Source organism: Hordeum vulgare, chromosome 2H, assembly GCF_904849725.1.
Source record: "Hordeum vulgare subsp. vulgare chromosome 2H, MorexV3_pseudomolecules_assembly, whole genome shotgun sequence".
In the NCBI taxonomy this organism is placed as follows: domain Eukaryota; kingdom Viridiplantae; phylum Streptophyta; class Magnoliopsida; order Poales; family Poaceae; genus Hordeum; species Hordeum vulgare.
In genome coordinates this window covers 484,426,891-484,451,864 of record NC_058519.1, presented here as the reverse complement: position 1 = coordinate 484,451,864, position 24,974 = coordinate 484,426,891, and the positions used below count along the sequence as shown (strand labels likewise).

The window sequence follows — 24,974 nt, the reverse complement described above, 5'->3', positions numbered from 1 at the left end:
TGAGATGATCATGTTGTAATAGTTAATATCGACTTGCATGTCGATGGTACGGCAACCGGCAGGAGCCATAGGGTTGTCTTTAAACTAACATTTGTGCTTGCAGATGCGTTTACTATATTGCTAGGACGTAGCTTTAGTAGTAATAGCATGAGTAGCACGACAACCCCGATGGCGACACGTTGATGGAGATCATGGTGTGACGCCGGTGACAAGAAGATCGTGATGGTGCTTTGGTGATGGAGATCAAGAAGCACATGATGATGGCCATATCATGTCACTTATGAATTGCATGTGATGTTAATCCTTTATGCACCTTATCTTGCTTAGAACGGCGGTAGCATTATGAGGTGATCTCTCACTAAAATTTCAAGACGAAATCGTGTTCTCCCCGACTGTGCACCGTTGCGACAGTTCTTCGTTTCGAGACACCACATGATGATCGGGTGTGATAGACTCAACGTTCACATACAACGGGTGCAAAACAGTTGCACACGCGGAACACTCGGGTTAATCTTGACGAGCCTAGCATGTGCAGACATGGCCTCGGAACACATGAGACTGAAAGGTCGAGCATGAATCATATAGTTGATATGATTAGCATAGAGATGCTTACCACTGAAACTATTCTCAACTCACGTGATGATCGGACTTGAGATAGTGGATTTAGATCATGTACCACTCAAATGACTAGAGAGATGTACTTTTTGAGTGGGAGTTCTTAAGTAATATGATTAATTGAACTAATTGTCATGAACATAGTCTAATGGTCTTTGCGAATTACGATGTAGCTTGCGCTATAGCTCTACTGTTTTTTATATGTTCCTAGAGAAAATTTAGTTGAAAGTTGATAGTAGCAAACTTTGCAGACTGAGTTTGTAAAACCGAGGATTGTCCTCGTTGCTGCGCAGAAGGCTTATGTCCTTAATGCACCACTCGGTGTGCTGCACCTCGAGCGTTGTCTGTAGATGTTGTGAACATCCGACATACACGTTTCTGATGACTACACGATAGTTCAGTGCAAAATACTTAATGGCTTAGAAGCAAGGCGCCGAAGACGTTTTGAAATGTCACGGAACATAAGAGATGTTCTAAAGAGATGAAATTGTGATTTCATGCTTGTGCCTTTGTTAAGAGGTATGAGACCTCCGACAAGATTCTTTGTCCATGAAGTAAAGGAGAAAATCTCAATCGTTGAGCGTGTGCTCAGATATTCTGAGTACGACAATCGCTTGAATCAAGTGGGAGTTGATCTTCCAGATAAGATAGTGATGGTTCTCCAAAGTCACTGCCACCAAGCTATGAGAGCTTCGTGATGAACTATAACATATCAAGGATAGATACAATGATCCTTGAGCGATTCGCGATGTTTGACACTGCGAAAGTAGAAATCAAGAAGGAGCATCAATAGTTGATGGTTAGTAAAACCACTAAGTTTCGATAAAGGCAAGGGCTAGAAGGGATACTTCGTGAAACGACAAAGCAGTTGTTGCACTAATGAAGAGACCCCAGATTAAACCCAAGCCCGGGACTAAGTGCTTCTGTTATGAGGGGAACGGTCACTAAGGCGGAGCAACTCTAGATACTTGGTAGATAAGAAGGCTGGCAAAAGTCGAAAGAAGTATATTTGATATACATGATGTTGATGTGTACTTTACTAGTACTCCTAGTAGCACGAGGGTATTGGATACCGGTTCGGTTGCTAAGTGATTAGTAACACGAAATGAAAGCTACGGCATAAACGGAGACTAGCTAAAGGCGAGGTGACGATACATGTTGGAAGTGTTTCCAAGGTTGATATGATCAAACATCGCACACTCCCTCTACCATCGGGATTGGTGTTAAACCTAAATAATTGTTATTTGGTGCTTGCGTTAAGCATGAACATGATTGGATCGTGTTTATTGCAATACGATTATTCATTTAAAGAGAATAATGGTTACTCTATTTGCTTGAATAATCACCTTCAATGGTTTATTGAATCTCGATCATAGTGTTACACATGTTCATGATATTGGTGCCAAAAGATACGAGGGAATGATGATAGTACCACTTACTTGTGGCACTGCCGCTTGAGTCATGTTGGTATAAATTGCATGAAGAGGCTCCATGCTGATGGATCTTTATACTCACTTGATTTTGAATCACTAGTGACATGCAAATCATACCACATGAGCAAGCCTTGTTTTCATTGAGATGAAACAAGATAGTAACTTGTTGGAAGTGATACATTTTGATGTATGCAGTCCAATGGGTGCTGAGGCATGCAGTGGATATCGTTATGTTTTTACTTCAATGACGATTTGAGTAGATACAAGAGTAATTACTTAATGAATCACAAGTCTGAAATATTGAAAAGTTCAATTCTGTTTCAGGAGTGAAGTTCGTCGTAACAAGAGGATAAACTGTCTAGATATGATCATAGAAATGAATATCTGAGTTACGAGTTTTGGTACGCAGTTAAGACAATGTGGAAATTGTTTTGCAGTTCATGCCACCTGGAACATCATACTGTAATGATGTGTCTGAACGTCATAGCCACACACTATTTGGTATGGTGCATGCTATGATGTCTCTTATCGAATTACCACTATCGTTTATGGGTTATGCATTAGAGACAACCACATTCACTTTAAATAGGGCACCGCGTATTTCCGTTGAGATGACACAGTATAGACTAAGGTTTAGAGAAATCTAAACTGTCGTTTCTTGAAAGTTTGGGGCTTCGACACTTGTGTGAAAAAGTTTCAGTCGAATAAGCTCAAACCCAAAGCGGATAAATGCATCTTCATAGGATATCCAAAACAGTTGGGTACATCTCCTATCTCAGATCCGAAAGCAAAGTGTTTGTTTCTAGAAACGGATCCTTTCTCGAGGAAAGGTTTCTCTCGAAAGAATTGAGTGGGAGGGTGGTAGAACTTGATGAGGTTATTGAACCATCACTTCAACCAGTGTGTAGCAGGGCGCAGGAAGTTGTTCCTGTGGCGCCTACACCAATTGAAGTGAAAGCTCATGATGGTGATCATCGAGCATCGGATCAAGTTACTACAAACCTCGTAGGTTGACAAGGTCGCGTACTACTGCAGAGTGGTACGGTAACCCTGTCTTGGAGGTCATGTTGTTGAGCAACAGTGAACCTACGAGTTATGGAGAAAGCAATGGTGGGCCCGGATTCCGACAAATGGCTGGAAGCCATGAAATCCGAGAGAGGATCCATGTATGAAAACAAAGTGTAGACTTTGGAAGAACTACTTGATGGTCATAGGACTATTGAGTAAAGATGGATCTTTAAAAGGAAGACAGACGATGATGGTGATAAGTCACTATTAAGAAAAGCTCGACTTGTCGCAAAGATGTTTCCGACAAGATCAAACAGTTGACTATGATGATACTTTCTCACTCGTAGCGATGTTGAAAGTCTGTTAGAATTATATTAGTAGTTTTTGCAGGTATAAAGACTCTCTACAGGTATCTCCGAAGGTGTTCGTTGAGTTAGTATGGATCGAGACTGGGATTTGTCACTCCGTGTGACGGAGAGGTATCTCGGGGCCCACTCGGTAATACAACATCACACACAAGCCTTGCAAGCAATGTGACTTAGTGTAAGTTGCGGGATCTTGTATTACGGAACAAGTAAAGAGACTTGCCGGTAAATGAGATTGAAATAGGTATGCGGATACTAACGATCTAATCTCGGGCAAGTAACATACCGAAGGACAAAGGGAATGACATACGGGATTATATGAATCCTTGGCACTGAGGTTCAAACGATAAGATCTTCGTAGAATATGTAGGATCCAATGTGGGCATCCAGGTCCCACTATTGGATATTTACCGAGGAGTCACTCGGGTCATGTCTACATAGTTCTCGAACCCGCAGGGTGTGCACACTTAAGGTTCGACGTTGTTTTATGCGTATTTGAGTTATATGGTTGGTTACCGAATGTTGTTCGGAGTCCCGTATGAGATCACGGACGTCACGAGGGTTTCCGAAATGGTCCGAAAACGAAGATTGATATATAGGATGACCTCATTTGATTACCGGAAGGTTTTCGGAGTTACCGGGAATGTACCGGGAATGACGAATGGGTTCCGGATGTTCACCGGAGGGGGGGCAGCCCACCCCGGGGAAGCCCATAGGCCTTGGGGGTGGCGCACCAGCCCTTGGTGGGCTGGTGGGACAGCCCAAGAAGGCCCTATGCGCCATAGATAGAAAATCAAAGAGAAAAGAAAAAAAAAAGGGGGTGGGAAGGAAGAGAAGGACTCCACCTTCCAATCCTAGTTGGACTAGGATTGGAGGAGGACTCCTCCTCCCCTTGGTGGCGCAGCCCTTGGGGCTCCTTGAGCCTCAAGGCAAGCCTCCCCTCCCCTCCTCCTATATATATGGAGCTATTAGGGCTGATTTGAGACAACTTTTGCCACGGCAGCCCGACCACATACCTCCACGGTTTTTCCTCTAGATCGCGTTTCTGCGGAGCTCGGGCGGAGCCCTGCTGAGATTAGATCACCACCAACCTCTAGAGCGCTGTCATGCTGCCGGAGAACTCATCTACCTCTCCGTCTCTCTTGCTGGATCAAGAAGGCCGAGATCATCGTCGAGCTGTACGTGTGCTGAACGCGGAGGTGCCGTCCGTTCGCACTAGATCGGAGCGGATCGTGGGACGGATCGTAGGACGGTTCGTGGGACGGTTCGCGGGGCGGATCGAGGGACGTGAGGACGTTCCACTATATAAACCGCGTTTCTTAACGCTTCTGTTGTGCGATCTATAAGGGTACGTAGATCTAAAATCCCCTCTCGTAGATGGACATCCCCATGATAGGTCTTCGTGCGCGTAGGAAATTTTTTGTTTCCCATGCGACGTTCCCCAACAGTCGTGCACTTCTGGAGCGAGGTGAATCCAAGTGTGCCGGTGCAATCCTTTTTGCACTTGAAGTAGCTATCGAACTCCCTGATGGAATTCACAATCCTGAGGAAGAGCTTCTGAATCATACGATGGCGGTGTCGGAATAATTTATCACCTTGCAGAGGAGCGTCGACGAAGTAGTCGACGTAGAGCAAGCAATAGCCTTCTAGTCAATGCATCCGCTTTGCATTCAGCCGGCTGATGACGAGATGATGTATATACTTCTCGCTCCTCGTTGGTTATACCATGTGGAAGGTTGAGATGTAGTCAGCAGCAAGTTTTCCCTTACTCAGAGACTGTAAGGTTTATCGAACCAGGAGGACTCCTAGGATCAACAAGTAGGTGTCTCCCATCCTGGCACTAGCAGAAGACATGGACCTACACACACAACAAATAACTTTGCTCCCAATGAGTACAGAGAGGTTGTCAATCTCTCCGGCCTTGTAGTTTGCAAAGGATCAAAACACAAGTGGGAATAGTGATAGTGATTGCAACGGAAAAGTAAATGAAAATGGTAAATGATGGAGGTGTAAGCAATGGTGGTGATATGGACCGGAGTCACATTATGTTCACGAGTGATGTATCTCTCCCAAAATACGATAAACAACTATGCTTGGGTAAACAAATTACAGCTGGGCAATTGACAGAATTATGAACGCACCGCAATGCTAATTATGCTACTTGAAAGTTAGAGGCTCACTAGTAATGGGCATTACGCCAAGAAAAGTAGACCATTTATTCATCAACATCTACTTACTAATCATCCACCTTGAGATATCTATCCAGAACATCTCGCTGGTATTAAGTTGCGAGCCCCACCCAAAGTGTAAACTCAAAGCAACACACAACTGCATTAACGAACTATGCGTAAGGTAAACAATCCTTGCAACCGAGGTCACAAGCACCGTTTTTTTCTCCCTGGTGGCAACAACACAGTTGGAAATATGCCCTAGAGGCAATATTAAATTGGTTATTATTATATTTCTTTGTTCATGATAATCGTTTATTATCCATGCTATAATTGTATTGATTGAAACTCATATACATGTGTGGATACATAGACAAAACACTGTCCCTAGTAAGCCTCTAGTTGACTAGCTCGTTGATCAAAGATGGTCAAGGTTTTCCTAACCATAGACAAGTGTTGTCACTTGATAACGGGATCACATCATTAGGACAATCATGTGATGGACAAGACCCAAACTATGAATGTAGCATATTGATCGTGTCGTTTTATTGCTATTGTTTTATGCGTGTCAAGTATTTGTTCCTATGACCATGAGATCATATAACACACTGGCACCGGAGGAATACCTTGTGTGTATCAAACGTCACAACGTAACTGGGTGACTATAAAGGTACTCTACAGGCATCTCCGAAGGTGTCCGTTGAGTTAGTATGGATCAAGACTGGGATTTGTCACTCCGTGTGACGGAGAGGTATCTCAGGGCCCACTCGGTAATACAACATCACACACAAGCCTTGCAAGCAATGTGACTAAGTGTAAGTCACAGGATCTTGTATTATGGAACGAGTAAAGAGACTTCCCGGTAATGAGATTGAAATAGGTATGCGGATACCGACGATCGATCTCGGGCAAGTAACATACCGAAGGACAAAGGGAATGACATACAGGATTATATGAATCCTTGACACTGAGGTTCAACCGATAAGATCTTCGGAGAATATGTAGGATCCAATATGGGCATCCAGGTCCCGCTATTGGATATTGATCGAGGAGTGCCTCGGGGCATGTCTACATAGTTCTCGAACCCGCAGGGTCTGCACACTTAAGGTTCGGCGATGTTTTAGTATAGTTGAGTTATATGTGTGGTTACCGAATGTTATTCGGAGTCCCGGGTGAGATCACAGACGTCGCGAGGGTTTGTGGAATGGTTCGGACACAAAGATTGATATATAGGATGACTTCATTTGGTTACCGGAAGGTTTTCGGGCATTACCGGGAATGTACCGGGAGTGACGAATGGGTTCCGGAAGTTTACCGGGAGGGGGGCAACCCACCCGGGGGAAGCCCAATGGCCCTAGGGGTGGTGCACCATCCCTTAGTGGGCTGGTGGGACAGCCCAAGAGGGCCTTGGCGCCATAAGAAGAAAACCAAAGAAAAAAATGGGGGAGGTGGGAAGGAAGAGAAGGACTGCACTTTCCAATCCTATTTTGAGTAGGATTGGAGTAGAAATCCTACTCCCTTCCTGGCCGGCGCACCCCTGGGGACTTTGTCATCAAGGCAAGCCTCCTCCCCCTCCCTTCTATATATAGTGGTGATTTAGGGCTGATTTGAGACAACTTTTGCCACGTGCAACTCAGATCTAGACACCATAGTTTTACCTCTAGATCGTATTTGTGCGCAGCTCGGGCGGAGCACTGCAGGAGTAGATCCTCACCACCATCGGAGCGCCGTCACGCTGCCGGAGAACTCATCTTCTTCTCCGCCTTTCTTGCTGGATCAAGAAGGCCGAGATCATCGTTGAGCTGTGCGTGTGCTAAACGCGGAGGTGTCGTCCAGTTCGGCACTAGATCAGAGTGGATTGTGGGACGAATCGCGGGACGGTTCGTGGGACGGTTTGCGTGACGGATCGAGGAACGTGAGGACGTTCCACTACATCAACTGCGTTTCTTAACGCTTCCTACTGTGCGATCTACAAGGGTACGTAGATCAAAATCTCCTCTCGTAGATGGACATCACCATGATAGGTCTTCGTGTGCGTAGGAAATTTTTTGTTTCCCATGCAACGTTCCCCAACAAACACATCCCCTAGTCTCATGTTTCTGTCACTCAAGCTAGACATCGAGGGGAATGAACCCACAATCATGCTTAACGTTCCCTCTTGGAGTTACAATCTACTACTCGACTAAAGCAATAAATAGCAACTGAGAACATGCATGAATCACTAAGGAACATAATATAAAAGGATAATCAAATATATAACTCATAACAATCTGAACATAATCTCATAATCCATCGGATCCCAACAAACCGAGCATAGCAATAGAAAGAGAATTACATAGATGCCTTGATCATGTATGGCAGCTCACAAGGACTAATCATGGAAGCATAAGATTGGAGAGGAGACATCATATAGCTACTGGTCATGGACTCATGGTCCAAGGAGGACTACTCACGCACGTCCAAGAAGCGTCCATGATGGTGGAGAAGCTCCCAGAGGTCAATCCTCCCTCCTGCAGGGTGCCGGGAAGAGGTCTCCTGACGCTCCCGATCTCGGAAGCGTTGTTGCGGCCGAATGATGGAGAAATTCGTAATTCTGGATGTGATGGAAGGGTTTCCTCGCGGAGGAGTAAATATAGGCGAAAGAAGGACACCAGAGGGCGTGGGCCCACCCAGGCGGCCTCTTGGCGCGGCCTAGGGGTGGGCCGCGCCCACAGGTCGCCTGAGCGGCCCCTGGCACCCCTCTGGCCCCCTTTCATGCTTCGTGAAGCGTTTGGTGCGCTGATTTTTATATTTTTTTCTCGGGATATTTGGGGCTCCGGAAATTTGGGTAAAAGCTCGTGCAAAAAAAGACATCAGCAGACAGAAACTGGCACTGGGTGCCCTGAGTTAGTAGGTTAGTCCAAATATGTGTAAAAAGATATAAAAGTGTAGCAAAACATATAACAATGCCACCCAAAAGATCATGGAACAAGCAGAAATTATAGATACGTTTGGGACGTATCACAGGCCCGGCACTGAGCCATCAGCCTCGACTTTGCATTACTCGCGAACAGGCCGGCTAGAGCGACGAGGACCATGAGGTGCTCTCCATCCCAGGTGTCGGCATCGGCTTCCTCCTTCATTAGTGTCGCGAACGCCTCCTCGTCGTCGGAGTTCATCGCCCAACAAATCGCCGAACACCTGGCGGCGTGGCGGACGCGCAGCCACGTACATGCCCAGAGCGCTAGGAAAACTTGCCAAGAGCAGGGGCGAAGCCGCGGCGAACCCTACATTCATCGACGGGGAGATGGCCTTTGTAGCGGCGGTAGGTAGGTGGGCGGCGCCGGAATCGGCACGGTGGCGAAAGGTGTGGTGCAGAGGGGGGATCCGGAGAAGAAAAAGCATGTTTTCACCTGACAGGGGGCCGACGCATCGTTTTTCCTCCCGCCGACGTCCCCGTGCGCTTCCCCCCAGCGCGCTGGGTTCGGGCTGGGACCGCCGGGGCCAATTTCGGCCCTAACCGGCGAAAACCGGCTCCTGGGGACGCGAGTGAGCCTTTTTTCTTCGCAGATGAAAAAAAATAACCTGGAAATGGCGTGTTGGGGGCGCGGCTGGAGATGCTCTTAGGCATCTATTCCTATTTTCGTCGGATGTTGCATTTTTATTAACTTTTAGATTTATATGCAGCTCTATGTGAGCATGTTTTGGACGGCATACTATTTTGATTATATCTATAAATAAAAGGATTGCATGCATCTATTTGACGCAGAGACCGGGGGTATTCTTCCCTTTCAAGAAAAAATATAGTACTATATTGTGTAATAATCTATATATGTTCGATGCATTGTTGATCTAGATTCAAGAGATTTTGAGTTTGAATAGATAGAGTCATTAATATGTGCTTCCTACTTACTTATCGCTCAAATGAATGTACTCCCTCCGTTTCTAAATATAAGACCTTGTGGAGATTTCACTATGAACTATATACGGATGTATCTAGACATATTTTAAAATGTGCATTCATTCATTTTACTCCGTATATAGTCTATAGTAAAATCTTTAAAAGATTTTAGATTTAGGAACGGAGGGAGTAGGAAGCATGTGCTAACTCATTAGTAGGATGCATCTCATTCTATCTTTCTTTTTCTATCAAAAAGATAACTATCCATCCGTATGAATCTGTATGATTCGCTTGCATTACCCTTCTTCTAGGTTCCAACGAAATGCACATAGCTAAAAGGCACGTGAATTCAATCTTCAGTTTTCCGGTCCAAGTTAACCAATGTGTGGCACGTGAATTCCTACTCGAAGGTTAGAGTCCAATGATGGAGGTGAAAAGGAAAACACATGATAGCCGTGCACATATAGGACCCGTGACCACACACATCATTAACGGATTAATAACAACTAGCTCATCCCATCCTTTTTTTGCTCAGAGCATTTATAGTGGTCTATATCCATACATTTGGTATTATGGATTTTCGGAAACATTGATGGGCGAACTTTCGCTCGGAAGGAGCTCCCAGCGAACATCCCTACGGATGTGTGATCAAAATCAAACGAATGACCTTTCCATACACATGATTTTTTTTCCTTTCGCAGCTAGCAAGTCCTTAGCAAACGCATGCCATTTTTAGTTGTTTTGGCATGACAACCTGGACGCTTGATGGCCATTTCTTTTCAACTGAATGTTGGCTAGATATTTGCATCATAAAATCTTGAGAAATGGATACCTTGGTACATTAGGGCGTGCTTGGCATCCGTTTCGAGGCTGGTCCGTGAAGCCTGGTTCGACAAGGCTTGACTGAGTAAAAACAAACAAAAAACTAACAACTCTATTTAGTTTGGTTGCCTGCATTTCCTATAAACTGTAACAAAAAGCATGTTGTTTGGTTACCCACTTGTGTATGCGCAAACAAGATAAGATGTTTGATTGCATGCAACGTTTGTTGTGTGGTAATCTCTTTGACTTGATGGTGAAGTTACCAACACACATCGGCGTCAAGAATAACACATGTAACATAAAGAAATCAGCTCAAAATAGTAGCAAACAGTTTAAGTGCCACGCATAAACAAATCAATTTAAAAGGAAAGCACTACAATATTAAATTAAAGCAAGTCGAGCATAGAGGGATGTCTTAGACGTTCACGACGAAAGCGTCGTCGTGCCTCCCGCGCTTTGTCACCACTTCAATGTCGTCGTCGTTGAAGACGATGACCTTGAGCGTGTTGGGGGTCACCAACTTAAAGGTCATCGTGTAGTCGATCTTGATCTGATGAAGGACGGAAAAGGTGGCCCAACCCTGATCGAGGGTGACCCTGTCGTTCAACAGCCGGACAGTGACCCTCCATGAGCAGTCGGTGTTCGTCTTGAGCTTGAACTCCCGCGACACGAACAAGAAGTGTTTCGTAAAGTTGAGGGGCATTGGTATGGCATTGAGTTGCGGGGCCATGATCACCTTGCAGAAGTGAGTTGCCCCACCCTCCTCATGGTTGTGGTCGTAGTTTTGGCGCTTACTGCTGTGGGGATCCTCCGACACGTCGTTGTTCGTCGGCGGCACCTGGACGGGTGTCACCTCTGAGGGCGGCACCACGTCCTTGCCCTTGTCCTGCTCCATTGGCGGCACCACCTACTTGCCCTTGTTCTCCGTGAAGATCTGCATTATGAAGAGCACAAAGTTCAAAGGTTGATCGCCATTAAAACCTATCGTCCAAAGCCCCTTTATTTATCTAGTCTCACCGTCACCACTTACCCAACCCTCTCTATCTCCCACTCTTCCTCCTACCCATCGCCATGAAGTCCAACAGCAACCTGAACCCAAACCCCAACCCCTTCCCTTGGGGCATTGGATGGAGGGCTTTCTTCCTAGGGTGCTCGCTCGGTGACCTCGAAGCACACAAAGTTCAAAGGTTGATCGCCATTAAAACCTATCGTCAAGAGCCCCTTTATTTATCCAGCCTGACTGTCACCACTTACCCAACCCTCTGTGTCTCCCACCCTTCCTCCTACCCATCTCCATGAACTCCAATAGCAACCTGAACCTGAACCCGAACCCCTTCCCTTGGGTCATTGGATGGAGGACTTTCTTCCTAGGGTGCTCGCTCGGTGACCTCACCAAGTTCGAGAACACCATGGAAGTATGCTCAAACTTCGATAGCATGGAAGACCTTGACAAAGAGTCAAACGTTATGATGAAGGCGATGATGCCAAAGGAGTTAAAGACGTTGATTCCTGACGCAACGAAGGGCGCTATGTCAGTCGACATACTATGTTGGACCATGAATCATGCCGACTCCAACGACGCTCGACAAAGACTGTTGGGTTGCTGGAGAGGAACAAGAAATGGTGGCGATGGAGGTGGAAGAAGAAGATGTGGTGGCCATGGTTGTAAGGGCGCTGGAGGAAGAACAAGAAAAGGTGGCGATGGAGGTGGAAGAAGAAGATGCAGTGGCCATGGTTGTAAGGGCGTTATAGCCAAGACACGGAAGCATGCCAATCGAGTTGGACTCCCTTGAGGAATAAGATAAGATGGTGTAGGTCGAGGAGACGAACAAGGCCAAGGTCACCCGTCGCTCCAACGGCCTCGAGGGTCGTCCTGGCTAAGATCTGAGACTACTGCATAAGATTAACCCCCAATCCCCATTTATGTTGTACTCAATCTGGATCGGGAACCTGAAACCCATTGGTGCTATAGACTCACGATGATGCTATTTATCCCGATTCCCCATTCCCCTAACATGAATCGAACCTAAAAGCGGATCGAATGCGAAATTGTACATGAGAAGGGGAAAAAAGTGCTTACCGCCATTGTCAAACTGCCGATGCGGATATCGATGAAGGGGACAAAGGTCGACTTGCTATTCCTCGAGCCGCTGAACCCCGCCGCCGTTGTTGGTGAGAGTGGGAAGAGGGGGAGGGAAGAGAAATCGACGAGGAAAGGTGAGGATATTAACTGCCGACGCTTCGGGAAGCAACACAACTTCTCGAGCATGGCTCCTCACGTGCAACCGCCCACGTGCATCACACAAGCCTGGCTTTGGAGAAACTGTCGATTCAGATGTAGCTCCCGGTCCCAACTCGAAGGTGCTTTAAAGTTCGTGCAATGTATGTCGAACAGCGTATGCGGGCAATCAATCAACCTATTTCCTTCCCGTACGGGCCTGATTGGACCTTAGAGCAACTCCAACGCGTCGATCCATTTCATCCGTGCGTGTCCACTTGGGTCGCGGTGGATAGAAAAGATGGCCCAACGCACCGACCCAAATGGATGCGCGTCCGCTTTTCATCCGCTCGTGACCCATCGTGTGCGCAAATTTGGGCGTCATTTGCGTTGCTGCGGACACGGAGCGGACACAAGCCTTGCCCGCGTGCTCCTTCTGTGGCCTCCTAGTCGGCGTCACAGTCTCTCCTTCTTATCCCCTTCTCCCCCAACCTCTTCCCGCAAGCACACAAACCCTAGGCTGGCGACCCCATTTTCCCTCGGCCACCCTAGCTCTGCAGCAGAAAATCCACCGGTGGGGTGCCTCCTTCATCCCGGTGAAGAAGGACTATTGGTGGATGTGTGACGGCAGTGGGGTTTGGCAAAATTTTACGCATCCTGCCGACAGGCTTTGCTGAATCAGGCCGCTGGCGGACTACGCTTGACATGGACTGATCGGGTGCCGGTCCACCAGGTCCGGGCAATCCCTCAGTGCCACATGCAGGCGCTCAAACCGCCTCTAGCCGCTCGGGTTTGACCCGTCGCAGGTTCGCCGGCAAGGCCACGGCCGCCGGCCGCCCCGGCTCGGTTTTGGCCGAAAAGCTTGCGTGCTCGTCTTTGCCATTCATATAGTGCGACAACTGCTCGCTGCAGGTCGCCCGACGTGTTTTTGGACGCCGGAACATCCCGGTTGGGCGTTCGCGAAGTGCAAAAACGATGGGGTATGATTTTCGTTTGGCCTTTTGCTCTTTGCTTTATGCAATTTTGGTAGCTTATTATTTCCTCAATGTTGTGTGTAGGATGGATGTAATTTTTAGTATTGGGAAGATGAATACATTGATCTATTGATCTCACGAAATTTGCTATATGTTTTGCACTTTTATCTAGAATTGAATGTATAGATGAGACTAAAAATAGAACAAAGGAGAAGCAACGTCTAATTCTTTAGCATCAAAGAAGAAAGACATTGTGCTCAAGAATCCACAGATAACCAACGAAGAGTTAGAGAAGATCTTAATCCAACTAGTAGGAGCACTTCAGGAAGTTGGACATCTTTTAAAATGTCTAATTATGATTTTTGTTTTTTTTGATATTATATTCCTAGTAAATAATTGATAAAAATGAATGTTAAAATGCATTTAATATAAAAATAATGTTCAAATCCAATTTAAAATGAATGCTGGCCGGCTGAGCGGACGAAAAATAGGTCAACGTATTGGACACACAGTTTACCCAAATCTTAAACTAAACGAATATCAAGTGGATGGTCGATCCAAATGAACAAAAAACGGACGAAAGTATCGTTCGTTCGGATCGACGCGTTGGAGTTACCTTATGCAAGCAACCAAATACGCCGTGTATGTATGCGTGTAGGGGTGAGCACTATAAAACCGAAAACCGAAAAACCAAACCGAACCGAACTGAACCATATTAACCGATTTGTCGGTTTATTTGCTGGTTTGATTTTTGATTCGGTTGGAAATTTTAAGGTTGTTCGTTGTTTTGTTTTTGCTCGGTTTTTTATGCCCAGAAACTGAATAAATGGAACAAACCGATATGTGGGATACCCCATGTAATACCTTACTAGCAAAAGGGCCCGTGCGTTGCAACGGGAGAAAAAAATACCACACGCTTTTAATATTTTTATAATCATTTTGATTTATTAAAATAATAAACTAACTAACTAATGTAGTGAGTCCTATCCTATTTTATTGAGAAATCAACCTGTCCATTGTTAATTCGACCATGATGAGAAATTGAACGGGACAAACAAAGCAAAACAAAGAGGCTACGTGAATTGATCAATGGACCGTTATCTTATTTCACGCATGGGGTAGAGAATGTGGGATCAGATGATAAACTCAAGGTGGTGTTCCATTCTCTGTCTCTACAACAATACAATCTTACATTCAATACATTCATTCATCAGCAAACAAATCCCCACAAAACAAAATTTATTGCCGGTGCTTGGCACACGGTTGGAGGCATGGGGAGGGGATCACACCAGATGATGAGTTCCTGTCGGAGGAGGGGATAGGATGAGGGGAGCAAGGGTTAGGCGCCACTATCTGGCCATAAGGAGTCGTCGTTGTCGCGTCGTAACCTCGGAGTTCCCCGTGTGAGCCATGGAGGCCCGCCTCCACCTGCAAGTACTTCGCTCCGCCGCGCCTTATCCGCGCGCCACCGCTGTTCTGCATCGAGCAGACACATCATCCCTAGTCACTGTAGCCGTCGCATTGATTTGATCCAGAAGCTGTGCTCGAGCGACGAAACGGGGGCAACAAGCGGGCAGAGGTACGACCGTGGAGGCGGGTGGGTTAAGATCGACAACAGTGGTGGTTGAGGTCAGCCGCGGCGGCGAGTGGCGTGGCAGCGGCCTGGACACACGCTAGGGTGGATCAGGGTCGACGCGATGCGCTCGAGCGCCGCAACGGGGGAAGTGAGCGGGGAGAGGTACGCCCGCGGAGGCGGGTGAGTTGAGATCGGCAGCGGTGACGGTTGAGGTCGGCCGCGGCGGCGTGTGGGTGGCGGCGGCCTGGGCACAGGCCAGGGTGGCCCAGGGTCGACGGGAGGAGGCGATGCGTACGGGTATAATTTTTGCAGCGAATCATTTTTTTCCTTTTGCGTTGCAGATAAATGATGGAGCACGGGTTGAATAACAAAAATTACAGTCTTTTTATAAAAATGTCGCGGTGGGTTTTTTTACGTAAGCAATAGCCGCTTTATTATTAGGTATCGCAAGATGCGTACGTAGTCGATTTATAATAATGCAATATAATATGTGTTCCTATCACACATGTACATCTTATGTTCATCACATCTTCTATATCGAAACAGAAGCATGCTCGTGATTTTATTGGCTCCTTGGGCAACCACGTCATAGCTAATCTTCCCGGTGTTGCATGCACAGTGTAGTTCATGTAATTTTTCCGATCGTAGTTACTTCCTGTGTAAATTAATATAAATCGTTTTTTCCTTTTACGTTGCAGATATATGATGGAGTGTGGATTTAATAACAAAAATCACAGGTTTTTTTTTATAAAAATGCCACGGTGGATTTTTCAACGGAAGCAATAGCCGCTTTATTATTAGGTATAGATTTTCGAAAATGCAACAGTATGGAGACATCACACATTTTTACGCACATAATACATTTCACGTTCCATATGCTTTTTCTACTTAATTATGGTTACTAGTTTGCTTGATCGAATAAACCATAGAATGATATTAAGGTTGCTAGAACTTGTGATTATCTTTTTGCATATTATACAATCCAAATGAGTGCTCTCGAGTCATTACACTTATATTGACAAGTGCATGAATTTTGATTTTTCGGTTAACCGAACAAATCGAACGATATATTATGGTTAATATGGTCCGGTTTCTAAATTTTGAATGATTATTTCGATTTCTATTCTTTCAAAACCGGAATTATATAGAACCGAATAAACCGAACCGTATTAACCGTATAAACCGAACGTCCAGCCCTATATGCGTGTGCTTGTGGTATACTCCCTCCGTTCCTAAATATAAGACATTTTAGAGATTATACTATAAACTACATACGGATGTACATAGACATATTTTAGAGTATAGATTCACTCATTTTGCTCCGTATGTAGTCTTCTAGTGAAATACCTAAAAGGTCTTATATTTTAGAACGGAGGAAGTATAAGAGGGTGTTTGGATCACTAGAGACTAGAGACTAGAGACTAGTAGTAGTCACCTTTAGTCAGTAAACCTCCAAACACCCCTGACTAATGGGTGACTAAAACTAGTTTAGTCCCTAGTCACCCCACCCCCAACTAAAAGTGACTAAAGTCTCTTCTCCAATTAATGGCTCATCCTCCCATGCTGGCACGCCAATGGAAGGAAGATAAATGAGAATAATTTAATACAGAGACATTTAATGCTGACTAGTAGTAGTCACCTTCCAAACAGGGCCTGACTAAAAACTTCTAGTCTGACTACTACTAGTCACATGACTAGAGAGTATCCAAACACCCTCTAAGTCTTTTAAACGATTTCACTAAGGTCTACATACGGAGCAAAATGATTGAATCTATACTCTAAAATATGTTTATATACATTCGTATGTAGTCCATTAGTAAAATCTCTACAAAAACTTATATTTAGGAACCGAGGGAGTAGTTAACTTGCGGGCTCGGGGTTTGGTGTTGGGTGACACGTCAGCGCGTCCGTCTCCTACCCACCGTCACCTTTCCCGTGCCCCACCAAACTTGCCGCGAGCGCCAAAACTCCACACCGCCGCACCACTATCCATCCACGAAGATTCCTCTCCACACGGGAGCCAGCAAAAAAGAAAAGGAGACGCGCGCACGCACGCGCGCGCGCGCTCACGATCACGCACCCTGGCCCCACATGCAGCCGCCCGGCACCACCGCAACCGCAAGCCGCCGCGGGCAACCATCCCGAGAAAACCTCCCCCAGCATCAGCACCACTCGCCCACTGACAACGTGGACCAAAGCACCGGGACCCAGGTGTCTGCGAGACATGCCATCAGCCGCACGTGGCCCCGCGGCGTCGCCGTCGCGGCAGCTGCCTGCCACCCACTCGCAGGCAGGCAGTAACTACTCACGCATACCGCCATTTTCCCATTTCTTTTTCTCCCTCCCTCTCTGGAGGAAGCTCCGAAAAAATATCCCCCCCACTTTTGTCTACTCCACCACTCTTCTTTCTCCTCCTCCTCGCCTAAAGCGTCGTCGTCGCGTCGGCTCCTACCCCGCGCCTTCCTCGCCCGCTCGCCCGCTCGCGCGCGCCTCCCTCCTCCCCTCCCCCGCCGCTCCGGCTCGGGGGCGCGTCCGGCGCCGACGGAGCCCCGGCCTGCCGCCGATTCGCGCGCACCGCGATGCCCGTGCCAGGTTGGTTTCGCGGCAAATTGAGGTCCAGGTCCAAGCCCAAGCCCGGCGCCGCGGCCGTCTCCTCCGCGGCCTCCTCCCCGCGCAAGTCCGTCGACCTCGACTACCCGTCCCCGTCCCCGACCCCCCGGGCGCGGGAGAAGACCCGCAGCCTCGACTCTCCGGCCGCGCGCCATGGCCCGCGCGGCGCCGAGCTGCAGTACAAGCTCCCGGTGCCTGTGACTAGCCCGGAACCGGAGACCCCGCCTGTAGGGCCTCTGTGCGAGGAGGCCGCCGATGTGGCCGGCTGCTCGTCCGTCTCGGGGTCCAGCGTGTGCTCTTCGTCGGACGACGCGCCGGATCACCATGATTCTAGGTATGCAACCGATCGTCCGATGGTTATGGCTTACCTGCGAATCTGCTTGCAGCCTGGAGTCTGCTGCCCGTGTTCACCGGTTCAATTTTCACGTTTTGGGTGAAGTTGGAAGCTGAATATGGGTGACACTGTGATTGAATTTGGGGAATTGTGGCTTACTCGAAAGGTGGATGCCTTAGTTTAGTGTGAACGGTTAGTGGGCTTTACTACTTTTTTTTAGGGAATTCGAGTCAAAATACAGAGTTAGAGACTCGGAGCCAACAGTGTGACTTCGCACCAACTTCGCTGTTGACCTCTTCCGTGGTCGTTGCACTTGTACAATCGTTAAGCCACTTCATTTGTTTTTGGGTAAAAATATGTATCGTAGTCGTACGCTGGATGACCAGGGACGCCAAGGCGTTTTATGGTTTATTTAGGATTGAAGAAATATTCTGAAATAATGGTTGGACAACTTTATGTTGTCGGGATGCAGAATTTTCTCTCCTTCTGCTAACTCATTGTTTATTCTTGCATTTTTTTGTTGTTGATGTTGATGGGTAAATATTTTGAAGTTCTGCACTGAATATGTTTCTGTTCTAGTGCCAAGTTTTTTGAATTTTATTCTAGTGCCAAGTTTTTTGAATTTTATTCTAGTGCCAAGTTCATGTGTTCTGATTTGGTTACTTCAATTAGTGGTTCTTTTATACTGCCTCTGTATCTAAATATAAGACGTTTTTACAGTTCTAAATGTAAGACGTTTTTATAGTTCAAATTGAATTGCAAAAAAGTCTTACATTTAGATACAGAGGTAGTAGTTCTTTGTTAGGTATTCATGATATGTTCACTTCAAAATGATGTTGATACGTTTATTGATGGTTCTTTGTTGCTTGGCATAATCTCCAGGTCTATGGATCCAATTGCTTTTTCCAAGGGAAGAGATATGACATCTGACACAGCTATCATCTTAAATGAAGACAAACACTTCATGTCATGTAGTATGCCACGGGAGCATCACAAGTTCTTTGAGGCGCCTGTTTCTAACATGAGAGCTCTTCATTTGCATAATGATGATCCTTCAACTAGCGAAGGTAGTTGTTCACGCGGCAGAATGTTGACTGAAGATATATTTGGTCCAAGAACGAGGAGCCCTTCCCCTGGCCGAAAAACCCATACCTTTGCTATGAATAGTAATGTACATTCAAAAGAATTCGGGTTTAGCCCAAGGTCACCATTGAAAATGATTGATGGTTTGAGAAGCCCGCCTCATCCCTTGCCTCTTCCTCCAGCTCCCGGTGCCTGCTCACCTCTACCTCCATCTCCCACTGCTTGTTCACCTCTTCCTCCATCTCAAACCGCTTGCTCGCCTCTTCCTACATCTCCTACTGCTTGCTCACAGTCCCAATCACAGTGGAAAAAGGGGAAATTATTAGGGAGTGGAACATTTGGCCAGGTTTATCTTGGATTTAACAGGTATCATGGTTTTTTCATGTGTTCGCATCATTTGCAATTTGATTATCGTTTGGGACTCAACGCATTAATGTGTTATGATAGACTACAAAGCCTATAGAAAAGTATGGGATGCGCTAAATTGTTTAATAATCCAGTAGATGTGTTTATAAGTTGACATATGAGATTATATAGCATCTAGCTCTCAAGGGATCATGCCTAATGTATATGAACTTAACACACTGTTCTTTCGCTCAATGAGAAATTATTTATATTGATTGAATGTCTTGGGGTGTTGCCTAAATATCTGGGAAGGTAGTCTGTGCAAGAACTCTTATGTCACGACCGATTATGCAGTGAAAATGGACAGTTTTGCGCGATTAAGGAAGTACAAGTTATTTCAGATGATCCGCATTCAAAAGAACGACTTAAACAACTGAATCAGGTTACTTGATTATTTTATTCAGTTAGCTTACTTGTCTTTCTATGTACTGCAACGGTATTTTCCTTACCTGTTCAATTGACCCAACAACATGTTATTCTTGTCCGTATTGACAGGAAATAGACATGCTTAAGAAAGCATCACACCCGAACGTTGTGCAATACTATGATAGTGAAATGGTAAGGTTTATTTGCTAAACGGTCGGCCTTTTCTGTATGCAGCCATATTCAAATAATTGTTTGCTCTTTCGATCCATGCATATTTTTGATTGGATGGGCTTGTGCGAGAAAATGATGCCAAGTTTTATAATGTTCAAAGAAAATTAATGATATGTGCATTAAGGTCTCATGCACATAGAGTTAAAGTCAAATCCATGGGAACTTCAGTTTCACTAATCTTCACAAATGATGAATTTTTATCCATAATGAAAGGTTCTTTCTGTTGCTACTGGCATTGCTCACAAAATGATGCCTTGTGTCATAACACATATTGTGGAAATGACGCATGTATAGAAACAAAAAGTGGAGAACAGAATCCACCTGCTTACAAAACTACATTGACCATGCGGTGGTTAGGTTTCCTTTATACGAATCTGCGATATCTAAAAAGGGTTAAATGAATACGACTTCATCTGCACAAACAGTTTTTTTTATGGATTTCTGCACAAACAGTTAAGATATGGGTGGGAAGTCACAGCTTATATGGTGCTTAGAGTTGTTGTTTTGACAAGGGCCTTGTGTGTACATGCAGATAAAAAAATGCCAGGTTACTCATTCGCATGGGGTTCACCAGGATTTTACGATTAATCACACCAAAGAAATGCTTGGCAATATATACACGCGCTGTAACAATTTCCTGAATTTCTGTCCTCTGATGCACACACTGACTTGTTTGACTGGAAGTTTGTGAAATTTATTCAGTAGTTCAGGAGGGTACTGAACTAATGGTATAAATTCATTGCATATTTACATGTACAAGTATAAGCATGTGTGGAAGGAGAAAACCTTCAATATTCACTCGTAATACAGATTCTCCAGTCTTCATCTTTAATGTTGCAAAACTGGCACCAAATCCCAAGGGGTTATATGCAGTGGTTTTAGAATACCAGGGGGTGGTGTGATACCCGGTTTTGTAGTCCATGAGGCAAAATTAGACACACTATCAAAGTTCAAGGTAATATAGAGTTCTTAAAAAACATCGATTGTAATTTATCTAGGCACGCTAAATGTTTTACCGGTATTGCTCAACTCCCATCCACCTCATTGGACATGCTGCTGTTTGACTTACGTATTTTGCTGCTTTTCCTCTCACCTGGCTTGCATTTGTTTTACTCTATTTTTCTTCTTCTACTATTCGACCCTGAAATGAAATTATATGATTTTGCTCTTTATTAGTAGTGGTTATCAGCCTTTATTGGAAGTACTTTGCCAAGTATAATTGTCTGTTTGGACTTTCTAATTGTGTACCTTCTCGTACAGACTGACGACACCCTTTCAATTTATCTTGAGTATGTTTCTGGGGGCTCGATTCATAAGTTACTTAGGGAGTATGGCCCTTTTAAGGAACCTGTGATTCGCAATTATACTGGTCAAATTCTCGCTGGTCTTGCGTATTTGCATGCGAAGAACACTGTCCACAGGTAGTATACAGCTTGTATAACTTTTACTCTTTACATAAGTAGTACAATAGAATAATTGATTGTTACCTCTTTTTCTTGGCAGAGATATTAAAGGAGCAAACATACTTGTTGGCCCTAATGGTGATGTTAAACTTGCCGACTTTGGCATGGCCAAGCATGTATGCAGTTTTCCGTTTCTGCCCCCTTCCCTACATCCTTTCTCTGTGCGTAGCACTACGTTAAAAAAAAGTCTCATCCGTAGCAATCCTAGGTATATTTTTAAAGAGATAGTTGTGGTCTTTGTTAATACTACCATATGAGCCTTGCCCCAAACATACATATACAATGAAAACACAAGTTCTAGTCTATATCTTCTCCCCTTCCAAGCCCGTTTATCTCATTTGTTATGTTCACGCAGATATCATCTTTTGCTGAAATACGCTCTTTCAAAGGAAGTCCTTACTGGATGGCTCCTGAGGTAAGCTGCCTCCTTTCTTTACACTAAACCTTCAAACCGTATTCTTCATTGCCAATTGTATCCTTGTGATAAAGCTCTACCCAATATCGAAAACATGCAGGTCATTATGAACAGTAAAGGTTACAATCTAGCTGTTGACATTTGGAGTTTGGGATGTACAATTATTGAGATGGCAACGGCAAGACCTCCTTGGCACCAGTATGAAGGGGTATGCTTCTACTTTGCAACTGTATTTTTGTTTCCATGTAGCTGTCACAAATAACAGGCTGACTCAATCTTCTCCAATCTGACCTTGTAGGTAGCTGCAATATTTAAGATTGCAAACAGTAAAGATACACCTGAAATCCCAGATATTTTTTCTGAGGACGGGAGAAGTTTCTTGAAACTGTGCTTAAAGCGTAATCCAGCATCTCGTGCCACCGCAAGTCAGTTGATGGACCATCCTTTTGTTCAGGACCATCCAGCAGTAAGAGCAGCAAAAGCCAGTGCACTGAGAAATGCATTTTCTGCTCCAGCAGATGTGAAGCATACAATGGTATAGTTAATATATACACTCATTTCTTCAGTATGTGCTTGCTCTATTTGGTCTTTTTCCTAATAAGAAAATAGAGGACTTTTACGGTACTTCAAATCAATGCGAACATCCAGTTTTATGAATCTAATGGTTCATATTAGTTTATACTAGTGCCTAAAACCTGAGTTGTGGAGGATAGTAGTGCTGATTTCAGGGTTAAAACTGGAAGAGTTCAACAAATCACATGGCTCATACGGTAATTCTGAGAATGAAAAAAATACTAGACTCATGTGTCATAACTCTATAGCCCTCTAGGTTTTGTTCTGGTTGGATGGATGAACAATGGAAGGTGGGTCTCCGTGGCGACGAAGGCTGCAGAGGAAGAGCAGAGTCGTGCAAGCACGACGGCTGCCGGCAGTGAACTCATGCAGAGGTTTTGATGCCAGTTGTGTGATTGGGCTGAGTGGGCCTTGATCAGCCCATCAGACTGTATGCCCTTGATCTTTCCTGTGAAAATAAATAAATAATCCGATGTAAAAATTGGAAAGTGCCCAATAAAATGAATCGTTGGATGAGTCTTATACTACTCCCTCCCCGTTTGTTGGTAGAAGGTACCGTGAAAAAAAGCCAAAGAAATGGTCACTTATTATAGTGGTTCACTGACACGAGTGCTTTACATTTGCATGAACCATTCAATTTGCTTGGAATCAGTCTGGAACAATTCAACAAATAAGTAGAAGCACTCGTCTTGTTCTTGAATCATCATTATTAATAATATGCATGCCAGATCAACTTTGTGGGTTTTTGGCTTAATTTAATAAAATATCCTATTATGTCTGCCCTAAATGAGTACTCCCTCCATTCAGAATTATAAGATGTTCTAACTTTTTTTCTGAATCAGATGTATATAGATGTGTTTTAGTGTATTTGTTACCCATTTCAGTCCGTATGTAGTCCATATTGAAATATCCAAAATGTCTTATAATTAGGAATGGAGGTGATAGTTCATTACTCATTCGTAACCTTTTTCTAGTAATATTCATGCATAATTGTTGTTATTCAAGGAAAAAGGTATCATCGTTTGCTCCATTTATGGTATCTGTTATCTGAAAGCTCACACTCCTTATGCTGCCCTCTCTCGTTGCAGTCCAACAGGGAGTTGCCATCACGAAGAAGTATTACCCCCTTAAGGGATATAGGCGTGAGTGCACGAGATTTTTCCGGATTTTCTACAACTGTCCCTTCACCCCGTACCTCGAGGTACTTAAATATTTCGATTCCAGCCTCATTTTTCACCCTTGTCGTAACATCATATTTTTGTTAACAAAAAATATGTATGCTTTAGCAGCCCTATTCCTGTGAGAACAAACATGTCTCTACCGGTGTCCCCCTGCTCAAGCCCACTGAGGCAATTTAAACAGTCCAACTGGAGCTGCCTGCCATCCCCGCCCCACCCAATGCTTTCGTCTGGCGCTGCAGCTTACAATTCATCAAGCTACGCACTGAATCAGGCACGACGAATGCCGGACCCCTGGCAGGATGGCTCCTTGAAACTTCAAAGTCCTTATGGTTCTCCAAAAAGGTTCTAAGCGTCTTTTGTGGAGCTTCAGCATGAAAAATGCACCCATAACATGGTAGATGCTCAGAGTTGTTCTGTCTGCAGCCTCTTGTAGCTTTGTGTTGCGACACCGGTCTGATTTACTGTACAGTGGAAATGGGTTCTCGAGGAAAGAGGATGTATCATGATCTGTATATATATAGGCCGTTGTCTCTTCCACTATATATATCATGATGTAAATCAATACAAACCCTTATAGCAATACGGGTTGTAAAAGCTCACGGTTGTTGTTAGGGATCATCGACTTTCAGTGGCAGATATTGGAAATTGAGCTGGCTAATGTTCCATGTAAAACATCGGAGAGAAAGTGAATGTATATATATATTCTGAAATGATGTGCGTGCGGATAAAAAGTGAATGTATATATTGTGAAATGGTGTGCGTGCGTGCGTCTTTATCGGAACAAAAACATGGTTTTTGGCGCATCGAGCTGATGTTAGCATTCAAGTCAAAAGCCATTGACATAAAGCTGTAAAGAAAAAACTGAAGCGGCTCTTTGGTTCAATGAAATTTCCTAGGGAAATTGGATGGTTTTGTTCTTTATTAATCTATTATATTACAACTTGTTTGGCTTGTAGGATTGGAAACTATTTTACCTTTTTATGGTCTTTGAATGTATTTTTGAAGTTTATGGACTCTGACCTCATGGTCAGTTGTTTGACAATTATGGCACACACATAATCCTACACCAAAGTTTCTTGCATCTTTCATTTGATGTAACCAGTCAACTTTTGTTACACATCCATATGCTTTCAATTCCTCCATGATCAAACATGCCATGACATTCTTAAAATTTTACTCCCTCCATCCCTAAATATTTGTTTTTTTAAAGATTTCACTAAGGACTACATACGGATGTATATAGACATAATTTAG

At 44.7% G+C, this 24,974-nt stretch overlaps 1 protein-coding gene across 2 annotated transcripts; it reads left to right on the top strand.

The window, feature by feature from the left end:
* The first annotated feature begins 17,485 nt into the window (after positions 1 to 17,485).
* On the top strand, positions 17,486 to 24,430 carry LOC123426773 (mitogen-activated protein kinase kinase kinase 3-like). 2 transcript variants are annotated; one of them, XM_045110657.1, is made up of 11 exons: positions 17,486 to 18,003; positions 18,886 to 19,452; positions 19,786 to 19,873; positions 19,987 to 20,049; positions 21,349 to 21,509; positions 21,592 to 21,667; positions 21,907 to 21,966; positions 22,067 to 22,174; positions 22,265 to 22,501; positions 23,628 to 23,740; positions 23,829 to 24,430. In XM_045110657.1, the coding sequence occupies exons 1-11, from the start codon at positions 17,639 to 17,641 to the stop codon at positions 24,067 to 24,069; spliced, it is 2,079 nt and encodes a 692-aa protein (XP_044966592.1). In that variant the 5' UTR covers positions 17,486 to 17,638; the 3' UTR covers positions 24,070 to 24,430. The 2 variants fall into 2 exon arrangements, with proteins under 2 accessions (XP_044966592.1, XP_044966591.1); XM_045110656.1 differs by having other exon boundaries at positions 17,521 to 18,003; positions 23,826 to 24,430.
* Positions 24,431 to 24,974: the final 544 nt, after the last annotated feature.

What these genes read in the sequence shown, in the direction of transcription:
- LOC123426773 (XM_045110656.1), top strand. Translation starts at nt 17,639, where the DNA reads ATGCCCGTGCCAGGTTGGTTTCGCGGCAAATTGAGGTCCAGGTCCAAG. An exon ending in CTTGGCACCAGTATGAAGGG is followed by an intron (nt 22,175 to 22,264) that starts GTATGCTTCTAC and finishes CTGACCTTGTAG; the next exon opens with GTAGCTGCAATATTTAAGAT. An exon ending in CCTTCACCCCGTACCTCGAG is followed by an intron (nt 23,741 to 23,825) that starts GTACTTAAATAT and finishes TGTATGCTTTAG; the next exon opens with CAGCCCTATTCCTGTGAGAA.